This window comes from Streptopelia decaocto (assembly GCF_964273445.1).
Source record: "Streptopelia decaocto genome assembly, chromosome: 6".
Taxonomy (NCBI): Eukaryota; Metazoa; Chordata; class Aves; order Columbiformes; family Columbidae; genus Streptopelia; species Streptopelia decaocto.
Window position 1 is genome coordinate 53,157,609 of NC_138660.1, and position 21,581 is coordinate 53,179,189.

General features: G+C 43.2%; 1 protein-coding gene across 2 annotated transcripts; it reads right to left on the reverse strand.

Annotated features, from left to right (window-relative positions):
• Positions 1-4,806: 4,806 nt before the first annotated feature.
• TMEM169 (transmembrane protein 169) lies at positions 4,807-21,555 on the reverse strand. Of its 2 annotated transcripts, XM_082054898.1 has the most exons (3): positions 21,411-21,555; positions 10,162-10,596; positions 4,807-8,675 (listed from the first exon to the last, which is right to left on the reverse strand). In XM_082054898.1, the coding sequence occupies exons 2-3, from the start codon at positions 10,463-10,465 to the stop codon at positions 8,056-8,058; spliced, it is 924 nt and encodes a 307-aa protein (XP_081911024.1). In that variant the 5' UTR covers positions 10,466-10,596; positions 21,411-21,555; the 3' UTR covers positions 4,807-8,055. The 2 variants fall into 2 exon arrangements, with proteins under 2 accessions (XP_081911024.1, XP_081911023.1); XM_082054897.1 differs by lacking the exon at positions 21,411-21,555 and having other exon boundaries at positions 10,162-10,804.
• Positions 21,556-21,581: the final 26 nt, after the last annotated feature.

Genomic DNA, 21,581 nt, shown 5'->3' on the forward strand with positions numbered 1-21,581 from the left:
TGCATACCTGTGCGAAACAAGGAAGGATTACTTTTCTATTAATATATTAAAAATTGGCATAGTGTAACTTCTTAGTATTTGCCATAGCGCTTTCGCGGCACGAAAATGCATTTCTAAGGCGGAAAAAAAAATCCGCAGTGGGCTTTTTCCCCTGATTTTCAATTCAGCCACTGGAGGGCAACATGGTCCCAGTCTCCTAGGCAGAGGAAGCGCTGTAGCCTGCAGAATTAGGTAGTGTGCACCCAGCAAGCATCACCAAACTGCAGAGGAATTTCTGCCTACAGGTGTGTCAGAAATCAGACAATAACACCCACCCCATGTTTTTAAAAAATATTTTTACATTGTAATTTTTTTGGAAGGTAGATCTATAAATTTCTTCCTACACCTGAAATCTATTAAGCTGGGCTTCTGCTTAGGGTGATATTTTCATGAGTTCTAAATCCATGGATTAGCCAAAGGATTTCTGAAAGAGGCGATGCGAGACCCACTCAGCCTGGTATCACAAGAGCTGAAATATTTCCCCCTGCTAAGTGACTGGAAGCCTGACGTGTTTTTACTCTTGAAATAACTCTGGCAGACTTTTCTGAATTAGTTGTTAAATCCATTACAACACATGATATATTTATTACATTTTAGAGGACTATCAGCAGTGTAGGGTCTGATTTTCTTTAAAATTAATAGAAATAGTTTGGTGTGATTGAACTTCAGAGCAGCTGGGTTCCTGGGGAGAACCAGGGAGTTCATGTCAGATGTTCTTACTTTGGGGAAAGCAACAGCCCAGCAAAACAGAATCAAATAGTATTTGAAAAATGTTAAAGCCAGTGTTTTAGGAAGAAATAATAAAAACACACTAGATGCCAATAAAATGAAACACCACCTTAGAAACTGGGGGAAAACACAGACTGCATTATAGGACACAGCAAGACAACATTTTTCCCAGAAGTCTTGTATTGGCTGCTGCTGTTTCAGATTGTGTTATTGCAGAAGCAGAATGTCATCCATTTTGTTCTCCACATGCTCCTGGTTTCAGAGTCTGTATCTCACCTTTCTCTGTGCAGTAAGTCTTCGTTTGCAGCCGTTAGCAATCCAGCTGTGTTTTCAGCATCTCTAGAAAGCACCTTCCTGCAGCAGAATTGTTCTGGACAGGCTAGCTGGGGTAACTCACTGAGTGAAGGATTTGCTTTGTGGATACACGAGGATAAGCCTTTAGTATCCTCCACGTTTCTTCCTTCCCCCACCAGCATCATGCACGTATGCACGCACACACGCTGGCTAATGGTTCAGTTTAAGCCCTGTAGCACAGGGATTTGTTCCTTATCCAGCCAGCCAGCCAGCAGGAGGGGATGGGGAGAATCTTCAGCTCCGAAACAAGGCTCTTTCCGAGCTGGGAGAGAAGGTCCCATTTTAAACCCCTATTTATTTCCCTGCACCTGAAAGCAGATTGAAAGGATGGAAGTTCGGATATTTGGAGAAATATCAGCCTTAATGGACTTTAAAAATGGAGCATTGCAAATATGGAGGATGGAATGTCACATTTTAAGGCCTTTAATGCTTGTGAGTTCCCAGCTTGCACAGCTTGGGAGGACAAAGCAGCAGTGTGAAGAAGGGAACTGCTATTTGAGAGGAAAGGAGGAGGGATTAAGTTTGGGTTTTATTTGTGTAAATTGATGCTAATCCGTGATACTAGCAGATATGTGTCAGTGTCAGATGTAGAGGCAATGGAAGAATAATTGCACGTTTTTCCTGTGAGTTATTTTTTGCAGGAATTCCTTGGAGGGAATGGAGTCATCAAGATGACAACTGCTTATTTCTGCAGTTTTTTTGTACTAGACAAAGCAGACATTCAGATTTTTTTAACCTTCTGTTAAAATAAATGTCAAATTTAGCCATCAAAAGATACCTGATTTTAGGGCGGAATTGGAGCCTCTGAGCAATCCTTCTGTAATGATGGGGCTGGCTGAAGTCTACCACCAAATGAAACTCTTGCCTCAGAGTCTGTTTCAATAGTAGAATTCGTCACTTCAGCAGGTGTAATGGCATTGCAGAGGAGTCGGTATTATTACCTGCTTTGAGTCGCTAAAGGTAGCTCTACCAACACATTTGGTGAGAAGGGAGATGTCACACTACATGTGCCCTGGGATGATACTGCTTACTGTGTTAAACATTTAACTTCTCTTTTTTTTACTATACGCAGCTAGTAGGAATTATTTCTGCTCATTTCTGAAGTCACAAGGGAGCTCATTTGAATAAATTAATGAAGGTTAAAATTGCTTATGTTTATTAATTTTGTGTGTAACTTTTACATGGTTAAAATGTTAAGGAAAATCTCCATTATGATGGAAGGATATTCTAGTAATTGCCTGTAATTATAAGGGCAGCTCGCTAGAAATACATTTAAATACATCTTAGCAAAATACATTAGAAGGTGACACTTCCATAGATTAGGGCAAGTAACGTATTTTAGGAAGAAAGACTGAATAAATGGAGTGCTCTCCTTAGGGCAGCTACCCCAGGAGCTGTTGGATTCATGCCCAGCATTGATGCTAGAAAAGCCATACTTATGATATTTGGGGTTGTTATGATTGCAACTGCAGGTGATTCAGATAACGAGGCTAGAATAAATTGACATACATTGTGTTATATCACAATAAGCCAGTTTACTCTTATTTTGTAGTAGAAATAATTTATTAACTTCCAGTATCACTGTAGGAGCAGAAAGAATTTGGCATGCATATGAAGATAGTCAAAGGTACCTTGAAATATATTAGTCCTAATATACATTTCTGATGGAGGAACTTGCAATAAATGAAGCCCTGAGGGAACAGGTTGCTGGGAGGTGGGTTTGTATCTTGTTTGCCAGGTAGAACATACTATCAAATTCTCTAGTTATCTTTTTTTATCTTGTGAAGTTAAATTTCCAGCTTAAAGAAATGGTTGGAAAAAGGAGCCCTAAGACAGAGAGATCGCACCTGGGCAGAAATTTTGTATCTTAGAGGGCTCCAGGTCATATTCATCCATGGCATACCTAATTTCAGTGGATGCAAAGCACAACAGATTTTAGCTGCTCTGTTTTGGTGGGGAAGGTTTTATGTTTTAGCTCACTAAAAGCAAGGGCATTTTTTTAACACAGGAACAAATGCATTGTTGGCCTGGCTCAAGTGTTCTCTTTATTCTAATGCATTCTGACAGACTTCAGCTACTGTGTAATGACAAGAAATTAGGGAGACTAAAAGTTAAAGGAGCTGGGTAACCAGAGGGGATCCATGAGAGCCCCTCAAGCCTCTTTCCCTGAGCTGCCCGTTCAAATGCAGCCACATTTCACCCATTTATGTGAAAGGATGCTTAGGGGGCTTTATGAACCCCATGGCAATTTACCCTGTTATCACACAACCACAAGCCCTCCCTCATCATTAAGTGGCTGCCTGTTAAAAGAGAAATCATGCTTTAGTACTTAAGGCAAGCAGACATGATGTCCCTTCTAATTCACCAAATTAACTGAAAAGTCCTTTTTCCAAGTGGATTAGCCCCCTTTTATGGACAGCAGTATTTGGAAAAGGTCTGTATTCGCTTCAACCTCTCTCTCTTGTGAGTTCCCATTCCCATCCAGGGAATAGATTTGGAAGGACAAATCTACTCAGAAATGAATCCACATTAAGCTAACTGCCTCCACATCAACAAATCTGTCAGTTCTCAAAGAAACTGGGATGCGTAAGTCACCAGGCAGAATTAGCACCTTCCCTACCCCTGGTGAAACACATGATGCAGTCATACAGGTGTGTTCTGCCTGGTGAAAAGGTCTTCAATAGGAGTCTCTCCCACTGCTAACCATTATCTTATAAAATTATCACCTTGTACCTCAAAGATGAGAACTGCAAAGACTAATAACCTAATTCTCTGGGCCCCCTACCTCCATCCCACCCTGCCACATCCAGGAAGCCAAGTGTCCTTCACCAGCTTCCTCACTGGAGGTGGGAAGTCCCACATGTACATCTCCCACACGGGGAATCCTGTTCCCCTGGCAATGTTTGCAGCAGGCAAGAGCACCTTCCTGGTAGCTCCACCTGCTGCGTTGGATGTGGCAATAATAGTTTGAGGAAATGACCTGTAGGTAGCCTTTTGGCTCAAAGAGCTGTTACACTGAAGCTGTGCTAGCCCTCAGCTAGGAGTTTCATTTGGTTTTTCCAAAGATCCACATCTCCTTCTCAGAAGAAAAAATATGTCAATTTTTTGCCTTGTGCTAGCAGGAGGGTAGGACTGTAGTAAGACTGTGTGGGAGAGCATCAAGGGTGCCAGTTAATATTTAGACACCTCAAAGAACTGTATTGGTGGATTGTCCTTTGACTTATAATAGAGACATGTCTGGAATTCTTAGGGGTGGTAAGAAATCCTCCCAGCACAGCTGTAAATAGCAGCTCCAAGTCAGAGACACGCAGACCGTATTTGTAGAGTTCAATGTACTTCCTATTTTGGTATGGAAGCGTGTCCCTCCCTACAGGTCCTTGGGGCTAAAACCAAGCAGATACTCAACAAGTGAAATTAAATCAAGAAGTTTTCATTCTTGTGCTGTGAAGTAAAAACATAGAAGAACCCAGAGTCCAGAGCTATGGCAGTTCTGGATACACACAGGTTAACAAGAGGTAAAACTGACACCCATTTCAGGCACACTTTAAAGTGGGTCTTCAAAGATAGTGATTTGTAATCAATTATGAGCATAGAATGACTGTGTCCATCCACCATTCTGTTTTTAACACAAAGTCAAGCAGAAGCATGAGAGCAACACTCTTCTAAAGCCACATACATCTTTATTCTCCACCCAGGCCAGCAAGGATGGGAAAAGGGAATGCAATTAAAAACAACAATCAGCAAACACACACTATCTTTGCTTAAAAAAAATCCTTCCAGACTGAAGCAGTCAGAAACACACTCAATAACCAGAATAACTCTAATTCCCCGCACTTTGACAGTGGCACATACGCAGAAATTATTTGTGAGTTTCTGAAAGCAAGGGTAGACCAAGACAAAAATTTGTGCTTTCTTCTGTTACAAGTGATTATGATTATATATTTTGCAGCAGGCAAACGACTCTGGGGGACAACAAGCAAGAGAGAAAGCTATCCAGAGTTGTTTTGAGAAAAGTTTGAATAAAACTTTTACAAATAGCACCAGAACTAGCCCCAAGCTTGAACTAGCCCCCACCAAAATCAATGGCAGAACACCCTGAGTTCGGCAGGAACAGAGTCAAGGTTGGTTAAGCATAAAGAAGTAGGAAACATACGATATTCCAGTATATCCCCAGAAAGGGGGAATCCAAACCAGAAGCATAGCTGCAATGGCAGAGAGAGGGTACCATGACTTCTCTGATGCTCCTTTGTGTCTATATAGCAGTAAGAGGCACAGATTTGGGTTTGTCTCCATGCTGGCAGGCTGCTTGCAATCCTGAAAGCAAATCCTGCAGTACAGCAGACATTTCACAGGGCTGTATTCTGTAATGAGCTTGCGTTTAGCACTCAAGGCCTCTGTAAGCTGAAGGCTCTTTGTGTTGCTGACCCCAGCCTTTCGTCTAGCCTTGAACAGCTGCTCTTTGGCAGTGACAGCTGAATTGGGTTTTCTCCCTCTCCAGCAATGCACGCTTGCCAGCCGTCCTTCCCCCAAACCCACTTGTTTGCCTCATGCTGGGGCCAAGATACACAATCCACTCCTTTCACGCCAGCAGTGTCCCTCTAGGCAAAGCACGAGAACACTTGCCAGCAGGCCAGCCTTCCCATTGATGCTTGTTAAGCATCGCTCTTCCCACCCTCCAGCCATGTGGGAGCCTGTGATTTCCACGTGGAGGAGTATTAAGCAGAGTGGTTGCACTGGCTCAGTACAGACTGCCAGCACTGGCATGACTTATCCTCAGCTTCTCTATGAATTCAGAGGCATGTCAAGCTCCCTGATTGAAACAGCCCTGTGAAACACATTCCACTGCTTGAACTGGTCCCAGGCATATGTCAGTCTCTTTGAACCCCACTGAATTACCTGCCATTGCCTCACAGGTTGGGGTCTTTTTTTTTTTTTTTTTAATGTGGAAGTTGGTCATTTTCTTTAAAGACTTCACCAGTGAAAACTGAAAGCTGTGCATCAGGAAGCAGCCAACACAGCCTGGCTGTACCTGTACCTGTAAAGTGTAGGGCCAAGCCTGCTCTTGATATGTGGCTTGTGTGCTGTTCATACTGTTAGTCCTCAAGCCAGCACTAAGAGGCTGCATTGGCTGGACCTCCCAGAAGGAGATGGACCAAGGGACTTAACAGCAGGGACTTAACTTATTTCTCAGTGTCAGGCCTAGAGCATCAATCAGATGGACTGCTTATACATCACAGGTTTCCAGATGTCCTAATCAGGACAGTGTAGTCTTGACCCTATCCTTGAAATGCAACACAAAGCACTAGTTCCTGTGAAATCCAGCTTCTGAATGCTTCTCTTTACCATCCTAAAACTAGAGCAGCTCCCCCTCTGGTAGGGAGACTGAGGAAGTGAAACACACAGACAGGAGTGTATCTGCAGCCTGACTGCACGCTACCTATTACCTACCTACATGCATGCAAATGATGGGCTCCTCTGGGTTGGGACTGAGCCAGACTTTCTAGCAGCACCAGCTGAACTAGAGCATTCAGAAAATTAATCATGTTTCAGATGTGTAACTCAGTTACCATTAGAGTCTGTTATACCTCTCTTTTATTTTTCTCATGTCCTCCTCAGGCCAAAACCCCAACAGTCAATCAAGAAAAAATAACTTTTCTGCTAGTCATTTTTTAAAGAGACATTTAAAATTTCTCCAGGCTCTGGTGGACACCTCTGGTCTGGAAGCCCACTAAGATGCCATGCAAAGTCTCAAAAGGAGGGAAAACAATTATGAAAATGATGGGAGGAGCATGTATAATCCATTGCTTTTCCATATAATTAACCAGGAAGTGTGTGGGGATGCAGATTTCCAGAGCTGAGGCACTAATGCAGTTTGCACTGGCAGTAACAGACGGGTGCAGGGACACCCCTGTTCTGAAAGGGAAGGTCCTTCCATAAGAGCTCTTCCATAAGAGCTACTTGAAAAACAGAATGGCCATTTCAGTGAGACCTTCCCATCCCAAGCACCTTCCACTTCCCTAAATAAAGGTGCTGGCAGTCCACACTTGCATTGCAGTGCCATGCCAACTGATCACCTTTCCTCAGAGCAGATGTTTCTTCCTTACAATGCAACTGTTGGCACTGCACACTGCATACCACTCCCATAGCCCACTGCTTCTAAGCAGCTGTCAAGAGACCAAATGCAGGTGTGTCCTAAGCACCTATTTGTGCACCTCCAGTCTCCTGAGGGTGCTTGGTGACATTACAGAGCAAGCCCTACTCTTCCATCATGTGATGGGTGCATTTAAGGTCAGTGTAGAGCTCACGTGTCTTTGTCAGAGGCTGTGCTGCCCTCTCCCAGTGAAAGGCTGGACACAACTATTGTGGTGGTCTGTTTTTCAAATTCTGACAGTGTCTAAGTGGCTAGCCTACCTGGAAGGTTTGCTGCACTTGTCAGAAGGCCTGGAAACGGACCCTTTCTAGGAAAACTGCAGAAACATCACATTTTGCAATTTAGCCTTTACCTCTGAATGATTTCCTAGCTCCTGAAGGTCATCCCCCAAATAGAGACTTCTTTTCACTGAGCTGACAGATCACTGTTATGCCCCATTCTGTAAAAGTAAAGTCTAACTTTACAGAAGTGGACTTTTCAGCATATATCTCTGTTACCCCACAAACAGACAAAGCCCCACAGACTGGGATTTTCTCATCATTCCCAGAAGTTGTAATTAGCTAAAACAGATGACAAATCCTTGGAGAGCCATGCACCTCCCCACCCAGACCATGTGAAGCTAGCACACTTGCATTCTGTGACATTTAAAGAGCACTCCCAGCCCAATATTTTACTCATTAAGTTTGTGTTTAAATATATATATATATATATAAAAATCTGTGTGTTATTTTCTAGGTGAAAACCACTCTCATATGACCAAAATAGTCATCCAGGACAAAAGCTCAGACTGCCGAGGTCTCAACCCCCTGTGCAGAACTCTTGCCAGAGAGACTACCTGAGATATTGTCAGAATCTAGCAGCTCGACAATGCTGTACGGAGAACAATCTTCTAAACCCAGCTTGCTGCAGAGCCAGCCACAGAAGCCCTTCTCCATATCCCTGACAGCACGCCACCAGTACCCAAAGGACCATGCTACCTGGGCCACAGCTGAGTACAGGCCCAGGGAAAAAGACACAACCATAATTATAATTGGGTAGAAGATGATCAAAAAAGGACAAAATGTGATTTTGTGCCAGAAGGTCCTCTCTTCATTGTACACCAAGAAGATGTTGTACCATGTAATGGTTCCATAGTAGAATGAAACCACAAAGGACACTACAAAAATTACGGGGAGGCAGATGATGGTCCAGAGGATGATGTGGGGTCCTCTGTCCAGCCCAACATCACATTTCTTCTTCTCAGGTACATCCTCTTTAGGCGGTTCCTTCGACTTAGCCAGTTCTTGCAGCTCTTTGTCCGTTAATGTGACATGGATGTCCACCATCTGACCCTTTTTCTTTCCCCTGGTGATTGTTCCAGTCAAGGTGACATATCGGCTGTCTAAAGGCATGTTCCAGACACCTATGAATACAGACAAACTCATCTATATCAGTTTTATTTTCTGTACAAAGTATTTTGTTTAAATCACTAATGACCCCAAAGACAATTAGATACTGCATATAGAGTTATAGTTAAATTAAAAAAAAAAAAAGATGGAACACAAAAAGCAATGCAGTATAAAGAAGATTATCACAGAACAAAATGAAAGAAGAGCTAATGAGGCCGAAGACAGGAATTCCAGGTGACAGAAATAACATGGGAGAAGACTCCAGCATCTGCACTGGGGACAATATGTGAAGGGAAAGTGCTGCAGGAGTAGATGAGAAAGAGAATAGACAGAGTAAGTGCATAAAAAATGGCATGCCTATTTTGTCTGGTACCTTCATGGATTTATTCCTGAACAGCATGGACACTTGGGGTGAATTAGATAAATATGACTAAGGCTCTTGTTCTGGAATAAACATATTCACACATGGAGTCATGCTTGAATAGCTAATATTTCACTTTACAGTTGCACTGTGTCACAATCCAAATTAGTTTTCAAAGTTTAGAAAATCCTTACAAACTCTCATGTAATTATATTTGCATTTTAAGGGATCAACAAAGGCACAAAATAGGTATGTGTGTTAAAAGTCACAAACAGACTGCCTTAGCTTCCAAATGACGTTGGTTTAGCATGGTCCCTGGAGTGGTACTGGCCATTAACTCTTCTATGAGGCTAAAATATACTTTCTCCTGGTTTTAATTCTAACTAGCTTGGAAGGAGGTCTTCAGAAGCTCTTAAAAGGAGGCTGAGCAGCTTGAAATGGCCCACAAAAATAAGAAGGCAGCAGATAAGCCATGAGAGTAGGAGTTGAGATCATGGGGGAATCCATTGCGGCTGATGGACCAGGGGAATTCATTCACATTTAAGCCCCAATCAGCCTGCACTCTTGACCACAAGAGGATTAACCATCGCCCCTGCCTCCCACACATCTTCCCTGCAAGGTTATCCAGGGCAGACATCAGAAGTGAAAGTGGCTCCAAGATGCCCCACAATGACCTTGCCAAATAATCACCCTTAGAGAGGAAGCTGTGCTGAGAATATGCAAACAGAAGGCAACAGCAAATCCTAGATAATGAGTAAAACTCCCTATCACAGGTAGAGCCACTAAATCCATCTGCTTCCATCCTTTCACTGAACTGGCAGTTGTTTAAGACATGGACAGTGGCTTGATCATAGCATCACTGGCTTAAAACATGTTCAGCATTTTTCTCAATCAACTCCAACCAGCACATACATTTAAAACCAAGAGTGTGGCAACAACCAACCTCTGCAAAGAACTGCAGGAGACACCCCAAAACAGCCTTCAATGCTTTTTATCAGAGTGTTTTCATGTATGAACTCAAGTTGTCCTTGCCTGCAGTCTTGGAGAGGGTTGGTCCCACAATCACTTCCATTTGATCTCAGTGCACACTGGCATCAAAAATATGTTTACAGAAAGTGGGTGTTCTCAGGAATACATACCTTCTGCCATGGACTGACCCAGGAACTTAGAGCCTTCCTCAGAGCTCCTCTCCCCTCCTTCTTCATCTGCTTGTTCTTCCTCCACCTTATTCTCATTCTCTGACCGATACACTATTATTGACTCAGGACGGGACTCTTTCTTCTTCTTTTTCCTCCGGTCCATAGTGGCTTCCCCGTCAAAGGTGACAGTGGTTGCCACAGCCCTTCTCAGGGAGCCACGGTGAGGGCTCTGGCCTCCAGACTTGCTCTGTTTCTGTACGGTCTCCTCCATCCCACTGCTGCTCTCAAGCACCTCACTTGGCATCTTTTAGCACTTTTTTACAATCTAATAGCTCCTGCACTTACAAGTCATTGATTAGACAACAGTCCCATGGATGCTTTGTTTTGGTAAGATGTCCCACTGCTGACATCCAAATTACGCACTCCATTCCCAGCCTAAAATGAGAGAGAAGTGTCTTTTTGTTACCAAGCACACAAAATTGCCAGAATTTTTCTATAAAGACTTACTTCCAACTGGTTTAAATGTCATGTGAAGATCCTTACTACTGTCTTGAACATCAATTTTATTACATACATACATGTTTTGTATATCACCTAATCTTAATTCTCAGGTTCCAATTTTAAATATAATAAAGCAAAGCTACTAGACAAGGAAAGAGTATTAACATTTATAAGAAGAGATTAAACAAGTACAGCTTACTGGGTGATTTTAACATTCCTCTGCAATGCTGGAAACAAACAGAAAACAATCGTTTTGGCCCACATGCGTGAGAATGAAGAAATGAAACCATACAAGAAAAATAAGTTGCCTGATTTAAGGGACTGGCTGGATCAGAGGCAACTGCAGGAGGAACACTGCGCTCATCCTGCAATTACAACAGCCGGATTGGTGCCGGCCTTTCTCATTTTGAGGGCCTTCTGATTTACTATTGCAAGGATGTTACGAAAAGTAATCAAATGATGTGGAAATGAACAATGTTTCAAATCTTACCAATTTAGCATTATGTAATGCTGTCAAACCTTAAAAATATAGTATATACAGTGAATTAAAGCAAAATTACTATTAAGATGACTTCACTTGGGAGGGAATTGGAAACCACAGCAAAGTCTTCTGATTGTGCAGGGAAAACAACCCAAATATTCACAAATATTTGTAACAAATATAAGGGCTCAGTTTTTCACTCCTCATTCAAGCAAAATTAACAGCAATATCAAGTGACACTGTTATCTATGGGAAAGGTGCCTAAGGAAAACCATATAATAATACACACATTGGGGCAGACAAATCCTGCTCCATGAATGTGGAAGACGCAGGATTAAGGGTTCTCAGATTTCATAACATTTAAGAAACTGACTGTGCCAAGTATTCGTGAAGTATTTAGGTACAAATCTGAAAACACTGAATAATGTTTTAACAGCTCTGAAGAGCTCTGTTACATTAACATTTAACATTTTTACATTAACATTATAAAGAATGCACATGACCAATAATTAAGCTTCAGCCTAGTACCTGAGTCATCTCTTTAGCAGAAAACTAAGAAATAATGTTATCATAATTTATAGCCCACACAATGCTGGGGAAATTGTTATTCTTGAACAGATGCTAGAAAAAAATTGAGCATTTTTAGATTGGGCAATATGGTTCTGGTCGTTCCACAAATAGAATATTTTGCTGGTTTGTTTTGAAATTTGTTGCAGAACTTTAGATCAACTATTTATGCCTCATACATTTGCATACACACACACAACTTTTAATTTTACCACTTTAACAGCTAAGACTGTGGCCAGTTGTCTGTATGTGGCTTTAAAGAACTCAAACATTCATATTATTATTTAGAATAAACTCACTCGTTGTAGTAAATTCATCCAGGAGGTATAATACGCTCTAACATTTTTCTGTGAGGATCAACAATAAAACTTCATATTTTGCATCTATGAAATCCTAAAATCGCTTTATTGAGCCCAATGAGCACCTGAGACAACAGTGAGATTCCCCTCCCAGAGGTGGTGAAAAGAAAGCAGGCCTGGAGCCAGAGAGAAGCCACAAGCATGACTGCTGGGATGATCTACTAGAAGTGTGGATACACAAAAGTTGATTTGGGATTATATTCCCAAAGTTCCTGGCTGTAGTTCCACGCTCAGTCCCTACTGCCTTGAAAATGGGATGACTTGCCAGTAACATTTAAAAATAACACAAAGTTACAGGCAAAGATTTGTGGTTGGGCTTTTTTTTCTTAGTTTCTCCAGCCGTGAACTTGGTTAAACCCACAGCAGATGATAAGCTTATGTCAGTTCTCAGTATAATGCCAAAGCCTACAGGACCCTGTCAACCTTGACTATGCAAGGAGGAGTGAGATGATGTTACTTTTGAATCTGGCACTGACAGGATCGCTGCTGGAAACCCGTGTCCAGTGCTTGTGCTCACCGGACAGGCAGGATGCTGATTAATAACCAGAAGATGCTGATGAATTATTTTGCTTTGTTTGACATCTCCATTCCCACTACAGGAGCTATTGTACTGTGAGTTACCTCCAAGACTACAAAGAAACACCTCAAAAACAGGGTTATCAAGTGGTGGCAGCTCAGTTTCTTCTTCTCGTGCTCCTGAGCTGAGAGGAGGGAATGGGCAATGGGGGACAAGCCCCTATGAAACACCGTTACTGTGGCTGGGTCAGAGCCCTTGGGATAAGGAAAGGAAGGAATCTGGGTTATTCTGTTTAAAGTACAAGGAGGTAAAATCTGATGTCAGTCTGTCTACATCAGAAACAAAAACATGATGCAGAAGATCTCTGTTTCCAGTGGAGGAGGATGCAGTAAGATAAAAGCTGAAAGATACAAGTACAGGGCAGACGTTAGGTGGGTGTTTTAACCAAGTGGGTAGGTATCACTTGATGTACATCATGGAGGGCTGTGGAGAGTTGTCCCATCACTGGAAACTTCCAAATCTGGACTCGGTATCTTGGCAGCAGTTTGGTCACCAGTACTTGATCAGAAAAGGTGTTAATGTGGAGAAGGCCTCTGGCTTCTATTAGGGAGCAATCAGACTGAAAAATCACAGAGATCCCTCCTGATCGTAAGCCTGTTTTCACAGTACATGTTCATTCTTTTCTCATCTGTTTTGGCTAATGGAGCAGCTGGGATACCTTCTGCCACCTGGTACACACCTTCTGAACACAGCAATTCGAAACACCACCATCAGCCCCACATCCCCCAGGGATGCAGGTGAATCATCCAGGATCACACTCCAGTCCTGTTTTTCCTGGGAATATTTTCTCTCTAGTTGCAAACAAAACATGGGCTTTTGCAGAAATCACAGTAGTGTCCACAAAGCTTATTTTTTCTCTCTTCCTTTTCTTTACATCCTGCAAAAACAAGGCCAGCCCTCAGCACTGCACAGCTGTCCACAGCATCAACTCTTTTGGCCATACACCGAGATCTTAACCCCTTAGAAGCCTTGCTGTGGAGCTGAAGCATGACAACTGCTATGCCTCTAATATTAGTGATGTCTCCAATGTGGGAGCACAGGGGCAGACAGGAACCTACTAATTGTCCACAGGAGGGAAGAAAAAGAAATGGTCACATTTCAGAGATAGCAGGGAACAGTTTATTATCCAAACAATTTGTTATTAACTTCTGTGTAAAAACAGATGGAGAACCCTGGGGAGGCAGCTCTGTAAAAACACTCTGTAGAGGAATTTTTAGAAGCAGAGTCTTCTGTTACTATGCAGGAAAGCTACTGCTGCTTATGCTTCCCATGACAGTATTAGTCTTTTACACACAAAACAGCAGCCTAAAAACTTGGTCTTGCACCATTTAGGTCAAATGAAGTTTTCTTCCATTGGTTTTCACGGCTTGATCCTGCTGCTAACAGAAGAAAAATTATCCAGTTTGAATGCAGACAGGTAGGAAGAGGCTTCCCGCAAGATAATAAAATCCTTGATCTTAAATCCCTGTTACAGCACAAGTAACCTTTTTATGGCTGCTCAGAACAGATATGAGAGGAAAAAATGTAGATGGTAAGCAGTGAGGAGCATAAATTTTTATTTTTATAACCCCATAAAGTGTACAACATGCAAGAAGAACTGGCACTGTGTCTTCACTCACATCATGTAGGCGTTATCTGCAGAAACAAAAAACAACCTGTGCTTTAGAAGCACTGAGAGTTGCCCAGGATGGGGAAGAGACAAGGGGAAATTTACCCCAGAGACATACCTGGAGAGAGAGTTCCTTGCCCCCAGATCCTTCTTTGCCTGCTCCTTTTACTCGATAGCCTTCCCATCCCCAGTCCCTCCCCCACCCAACCCTACCGCTGGTTTCGTGCATGTGTGTGTTTCTGAGGATGCAGGTTACCCAAAGGATTATTTCCAATTCCTAGTATTTTTAAAGAGGTTATCTGCTGGCAGATCATACGCATGAAAAATAGATGGTATCAGATGCATCCAGCTGTTCAGGACATATCTGTCACCAGTCAATCATGTTAGGATAAAACACACTGGTCTAATAAAGGACATGCAGCCCCAGAACCTACAAAAACATGTGGCAAGATCTGTGTAAAAAAGCATATTTAATTCAGAACTTACATTGGTAGAGGATGAAACTGTAGGGCTCCCTCAACAGCTTTGGATCTGTTTTAAATACCTAAACAACTCCACATGATCTTTCACATATGCATCCTCACCATACCCTGCTGAAACTAGCTCAAACTAGACTACACATTTCCTTGAATCTAGCAAATACTCAAGGATGTGATGAATGACATGTTAGAAGACGAGGCAAAGACAGCCTGTCCCTGTCAGTGCTAGCGTCTCTGCAGCTTGTGGTGAGCTTGACAAGGGGATTTATCTCACTGAAAATAACTCTTTTGCATTTTAAAAGAAAATAAAATGTTATTTTTAGCCAGATGGATTCCCTCATCAGGATCACCATGCAGCTACCCCTAGAGGAAATAACATCTAAGGAAGGGGAGAAAAACTACCCTTTGTGGCAGTGGCCCATTATGCGGCTGCATTGAGTTTCTGTATAACAAGAGGCGCAAAGAGAAACATCCGCCTATGCCATCCCAGCAGGAAAAAGCAAACAGCAAAACTCATAGATCACACCCGTGTTTCCCTCTCTGCGTATTCCACAAGCTTCAAAATGTTTTCTGGAGAGAGACAAGAAAAACGACTGTGCTCTGGGGGTGCATCTGAGCAGGAGCAGAGCTCAGGCTGGACTGCCAAAAGCAAATGATGGCACCAGAGCAGAGGGGACAATGCAGTGAGATGACTCATGCCACCAAAAAACATTATTGGTGTTTGCTAATGGAGCCCCCTGCCTCATGCCTTCCCCTCAGGAGCAAAAGGTGCTAAAAGCAGAGGGAGGAGTGGGCAAGCAACACAATCTCTGCAGGCAAGCGCCAACAGACACAAGTTTGCCCAGTCCTTGTGATGCATCACTGGCACACAGCTCCTGCCTGTCTGGCCCACACTAACAATGCTGACCAGTCCCGTGGGCAGGATGAGTCGGACCTGCACTGGCCAGGGCAGGTTGACCACCATCAAAGCTGCACCTACAGCAAGGCTAGGCTTGCTTGGGCATGGATTAAGGGCTTGCTGGCTCCTGGTGCCCTGCTGGGCAGCTCAGGCCCCGTGCTCTCCACACCATCCTTCCATGAGACACCCAAATGCTGACGGTACTCTACAGATATAGCGAAAACAAAAAAACAAGTAGCGAAGAAAGGCGTTCTCAAGTATTATCACTAAATTTTTTCTGGATGACATTTTCAAGGGATTTTTTTAAAAGTCAAAGACATTTTACAGAGTATCTGTTTTATGAATCAGTTCTTTTTATTTTATTTTGCTGTTCCATAACTTTTCCAAATGTCACAGAGTAATAACTGCTGTGTAGATCAGTATTACTCAAGGCTGGAAAACAGCATACAAGAACAGCTGTGCATTTTTATTTGATATTAAATGAAATGCCTAATCAATTTTCTTGCATGCCAACTTTTTTCAAAATCTGCAAACTGTACTATTTTTTTTTTAGAACGAAAGTCTGAAGTGCTGTCTCTCCATTGTGGCCCCACTTCTTTGTCCAGACTTCTAGAAATAAAACTTGAAACAAAGGACTCAAAGTTTCCCACTGCCTCCACAGGGATGAGGACTGTTTCTTCATGTTTATTATACTATGCTAAAAATGTCAGTGAATGGCACATGCACATTAGCTTTTAGAGAGAACCAAGGCTTTAAAAGAAGAATGACTTGGAAATGGAGGTTGGTTTTAAATCCTCAAAGTAATCTAAGTGGTTTAGATAAGAATCTTGAATAAACTTAACACATGTCCCTAAATACTGTAGGAACAAAACCTCAATGATAAAGTGGAGTCATGCACTCTCTTTTCCCCTGCTTTACCCTTCACTTCTGCATTTGCCAAAGCAGTGCATCCTGCGCCTTGAAACAGCAGGTGCCCATTTTAATTCCAAACCCACTCACCAGGTCACTGCTGGATTACAAATTACCACAGGAACAACTGAACCAAGTGGGTCCCACCAACTCAGGCCCAGCATCCTGCTTCCACAGCAGGGCCCTTAAGCTGGGATCAGGTGTAGCATCTGTTTTTATTGGTATAAGACCTGATCCAACCTCAATTTGAAGCCTTTATATTAAACAGTATTGGAAAATGCACTAGAAGGTTGCTCCACACATCAAACGAGTGTTGTGCTTCCTCTAAGCATCCAAGCAGTTGCCCAGAAAAAAGCAACAACAGAGCAAGCATGTAGTACACGAAAACAGAGTTTTAAACCCCTCACCTCCCTTCCCAGAGTGCAGAAAAAACACCTGCTACACAGCGTATATCCACACACATATGCAAGTGGAAACACTGGGAGTTGCTAAGTCTGAAGAACGCAGAGCCATGAAGCACGAGTGGTGGGTGAGAAGCACTTGTGCTGATGTAAGACAGCCCAGTCCAAGCTAGCTAGAGACCTGGCTGGCAGGCAGTTATTGCAGCAAAAGACTGCAAGACCTCCAAATCCTTTTCTGTGGGAATCATGCAGTGCTCTTTGCCAGGAAGTTTTCATGCATGCTGGACTCCTGCCTGACCATAACCAAAAACTAGGATTTCTGTTAGCACCTCAGGCATTTTTTTCCTTCCTTTCCTAATCGGAAGATCCCTGACCATCTCAGTCTCCTTTCCTGCCCTGCTCTGTGCTGGCATGATCAAGCACCCAAGTGCTCTGCTCAGACAAAATGAGGAGAGATCACACAGAAATACCTGCAAATAGAGAGCAAGAAGCTGCAGCTGTGCAGCCCAATGGAAAAAACTATAAATTGTAAATCCAGTCTGGAAAGGATTATCTGAAAAATATTGACACCAAACTACATGCTACAGGTTTTATTTGGGCAAGATATCTGGGGGCTTCAGATTGGAGCTTTCTCTGCGTTACACCCAGCTACAGCCCAGGAATTGCTGAAGAGCCAAACTGCACAGAAAGAGAACTGGAAGATTCCCTTGGGAGTGATTCAGGGTTGCTTAATGCATTGCACAGTAAATATAATCTAAGATATTTAGACAGTATCTCCAGCAGCAGGAATTAGTTGGCTCAGGGGACTCTCAACTGGATACAAGTGCAGATACAGATCCATGATGCCAGGGTATTAAAAATGCAGGTCTTTCAATTGCAGACAAGTGAATGCATCAGGATCATTACTATAGTATTAGCAGGGTGGGTGATTATTTAGAAAACCTGCCTGTGTACCAGTTTCAAAGTGTTTGATGCTGATATTCTACATCTTGTACCACTATAAACTCTGCATTGAGTGGATTCTCCATCTTCAGTATCTCCGGTATGTTTTTAATTACTGGCGTGAAGTTCCTAGGGATAATGTTGAAAGGTTGTAAAATCCTGATTATCTCCTAATTAGTCTGAAATCCCCTGAGATACCACTGCGAGTAAAGTACCTTTCCGGAGGGGAAGTCCCTAAAGACATGAATCAAGAGCCTGCCCACCAGCGGGAGCTGACCAGGAGGTGTCCTGACATGACAGAAGTAAGGAAACAGAAAGGCTCTCACTTTGCTGGTGAGAGATGATGAAAGGAAAAACAGCCACAGGAGAGAATGCACAGACAGGAGGTGAAAGTAGCAGGGCTTTCCAAAAAGGTATTTTGTGTAATCCCACAGGAAGGTCCAGAGAGGTAAAAAACCAGAAACTCATACCAGTTTTCATCTGGTTTTGGCTCACTCCTGGCATTTCTTTTAATAGGTATGGGGGGGAAGAAATTACAGTTGTTACACTTCATGCAATTTCGTATCCCAAGAGAAGAAGGATGTGAACCTGGAGCATCCATAAGAGTGGGGTTCTGGGAAAGCAGAGCCTGCTGGAGTGCAAGACTCATTCTTTCTAAGGGCTAACTAGCAGAAACCCTCTGTCAGAAATTGTCTGCCCTTAAAGTTTTATTTCTGGCACTGAGATGCTTTTCATTACATCTCCTCTGCTCTCACCACCTTGTGAGACTGCTGGCCCCAGGGATTCCTCTCCCAGAGTTTGGATCCCACGCAGGTTTCTCTCCTGTTTGGAGCTGTTTTCTCACATCAGGTTGGTATTCAACAGCTCTGAGACCTTCCCCCTTGCCAACGTGGATTACAAGCCATGGGAGGGCAGAGACCCCCTGAAGGACAGCAGGCGATAAGGAATTATAAAGGCAGTACATAGCACTGTCAGGATTTTTAAAGCACAGCAGCATACCGGACTGGCAGGTGTCATCAGCTGAATAGCTGAGCCACAGGCTGGCAAAGCACAAAACCGGCTTTTGACAAAAGTAGCCTTTTTTCAAAACACAGAATTTCCTGTTCATCTCAACAAATTGAACTAGTTCATTCAAAGCCAAGACACAATTTGGGAGCTGTAAAACCAGGAAATCTAGTTTTTTCCTCTTCAGTCTATAAATAAAAAACTATATGTTGAAGAATGACGTGCTAATCATACAGCCCTGAAGGAGCTGACAACTGAAAAAAACCTACTGATTAATTCTTTTTCCTAAATGTGTCATTTTGATTTTTGAATGGTTCATATTTTAAGTGATAGATATACCAAGGAAAAAAATACAGATGGTTTTTAACTTCAAAAAATGAAGACTCCAAGGCTTTAAATGCAGATTTATTTTCTTCTAAATGCAAGCTGACACATACTAAATAAATAAATCAGCTGTCTAATCAGGCACTATTTCCTACTATATAAAAATTAAGAATCTGAACATTAAGTTTAGAGAATAACATAAATATGTAAGGAGAGCCTTCTGCTCACTGAATTTACCACTATGGCTGCTGCATGTATTAACAGACCAACATGTTTTAATGCTCCCAATAAAAGAAAATGAACATTCCTTTGTGAATAAGGAAGTACAAGTGTAGGAGAAGATTAAAATTGATTTCGGTTAATAAGATTTTCTTCTTTTCAGCTTAAATAATTTTGAATTTCAACCACTGGAGTAAAATTGATTCATACAAAGGTACACTTTGAATCCTTGGTTCAAAGGCAATCCACACAACAGTGAATAGAAGCCATTGCCTCACTGAAAACATCTGTGAGCGTTGGTTATTTCAGCTCTGTTCTTTGTAGAAAGGTTTTGTACCAGAAGGGGTGATCCTCCATTGAATGCCAAGGAATGGATGTCTCCTTTTCTTACCTCCAGTCTTTATGCCCTTCCCCTTTCTCCTCCTACCCATCACTCACAGAACCTTAACTCATGTGTTCAGTCCCTTATTTATAGCATTTCTATGGCTATTGAGAAATGCCAAAACCCAAGCAATTTATCCTAATAGGAATAAAAATCATTTGATAATGCTCGCCAGGAAGAACATTGAAAACAGCCAAGTCATATGAGCAGGAAGGCCCACCGGATTTTCCTTTGTGGCTTGTGGCTCAGTTGGGATGGCAGGCAGGTTGGAATATGAAGATCTAGTTCACTAGCACAGATGAGTGCTTCTCCCTGGGATTAATTAATGATCGCTCTAATACAGCCCGCCTAAATATGTAGGGCAGCCAAAGACAGTTAATGGGGATCTGTGGAGTCTCCAGATTGTGAAATATAATTAAAGGGGAAAAAAAAAATCTTGCATTGTCACCCACAGTGATTCACGTTTTGCCTCCAGAAAGTAATACTGTGCTTTAAAATATTTAAGTATTCTGCAAACATTAACCCACCCAGAAGGCAACTTTGCCTAACGGTTGCCTCACTGGCCTAAGTCGCCATGCAGAAGTCTATTCCTTTCTTGTCACCCTTTGCTGAATGAGTCTGGACACATTGTTAATTTCTCCGTGCCTCCCCTTCCCTACACTTAAAGCTAGGGCAGACAGCTTCCTTTGAAACACACCGCATTTCAGGATGAAGATGCTATCTTACAGTTGTCTCTGATTTAAAGTATTAAACCTTAGAACGTGTTCAGGGACAAGTAAACAAATCCATTTAACAAATGAGAAAACCAAAACAGACTTGACAATTCTCCCACTTTACTTATATGTGTCTTTTAAAAAAAATTTCTCCGTCTCTTCTCAAATTAGCCATCTCCCCTAGGGTGAAAATAACAGGGCAAAATTGAGATGTACTTTCAAACATCTCTTCTATTGAAAAGGACAGAGGAGATGCCTGGAAAGATACTGAACATGCACACACGCTCTTGGGTACATCAGCACTGGTTAAAATCACCTGCAATGGACAATGATGCTCTGTCACTTCACTGTGGGATAGAAAGGAAAAGAACGTTGCCTTTCCTCTGTGTCAACTGAGTAATTAATACTGAGGTTATTGAGGGGCATTTTAAGAGGGAAAAAAAAAAAAAAAACACACCATAAGGGCATTTTGGCACTAAAAGGCTCTGTTAGGGACACGGCGAATGGTACCACCGCAGCCCTCACGGCCTCTTCCCGACAAAGTGCCCGTCGGGGCGAGGATCCTGCGCCCGCGGGCCCCGGCAGGACAGACCGGCAGCTGCCTGTGCCGTTCGTGCCACCTCCACAGCATCACACCGGCTCCTCCGGGCTGGGGCTCCGCACCCGCGCTCCCGAGGGCAGCTCCCCGCGCCGCTGGGGAAGGTGACCCGAAACGGTACAGAAAAATATTCAACCCCCTCCCTTCACGGCAGATGAAACCGCGGATGGTGGGTTTGCTGCGAGGCTCCCGCGGGCAGGGGCGACCCCGAGGCAGCAGAACACTGCCTGAGGAACCGATCCCTCCCCGGCGCCGGACCCGGGCACGGGTAACCGCCCCCCTTACCTGCCCCCGCGGGTGCCCGGTGCCGCGCTATGCCACGCCGCAGGACTGCGGGATGACCCGGCCGGCGCCCCGGTACCGCAGCCGGTACCGCTGCCGGCCCCGCCGCCCGCTCGCCGATCCCGGCGCTGAGCCCCGGCGCGGGCGGGGCTGCCCGTCACGTGGCGGCGCCGT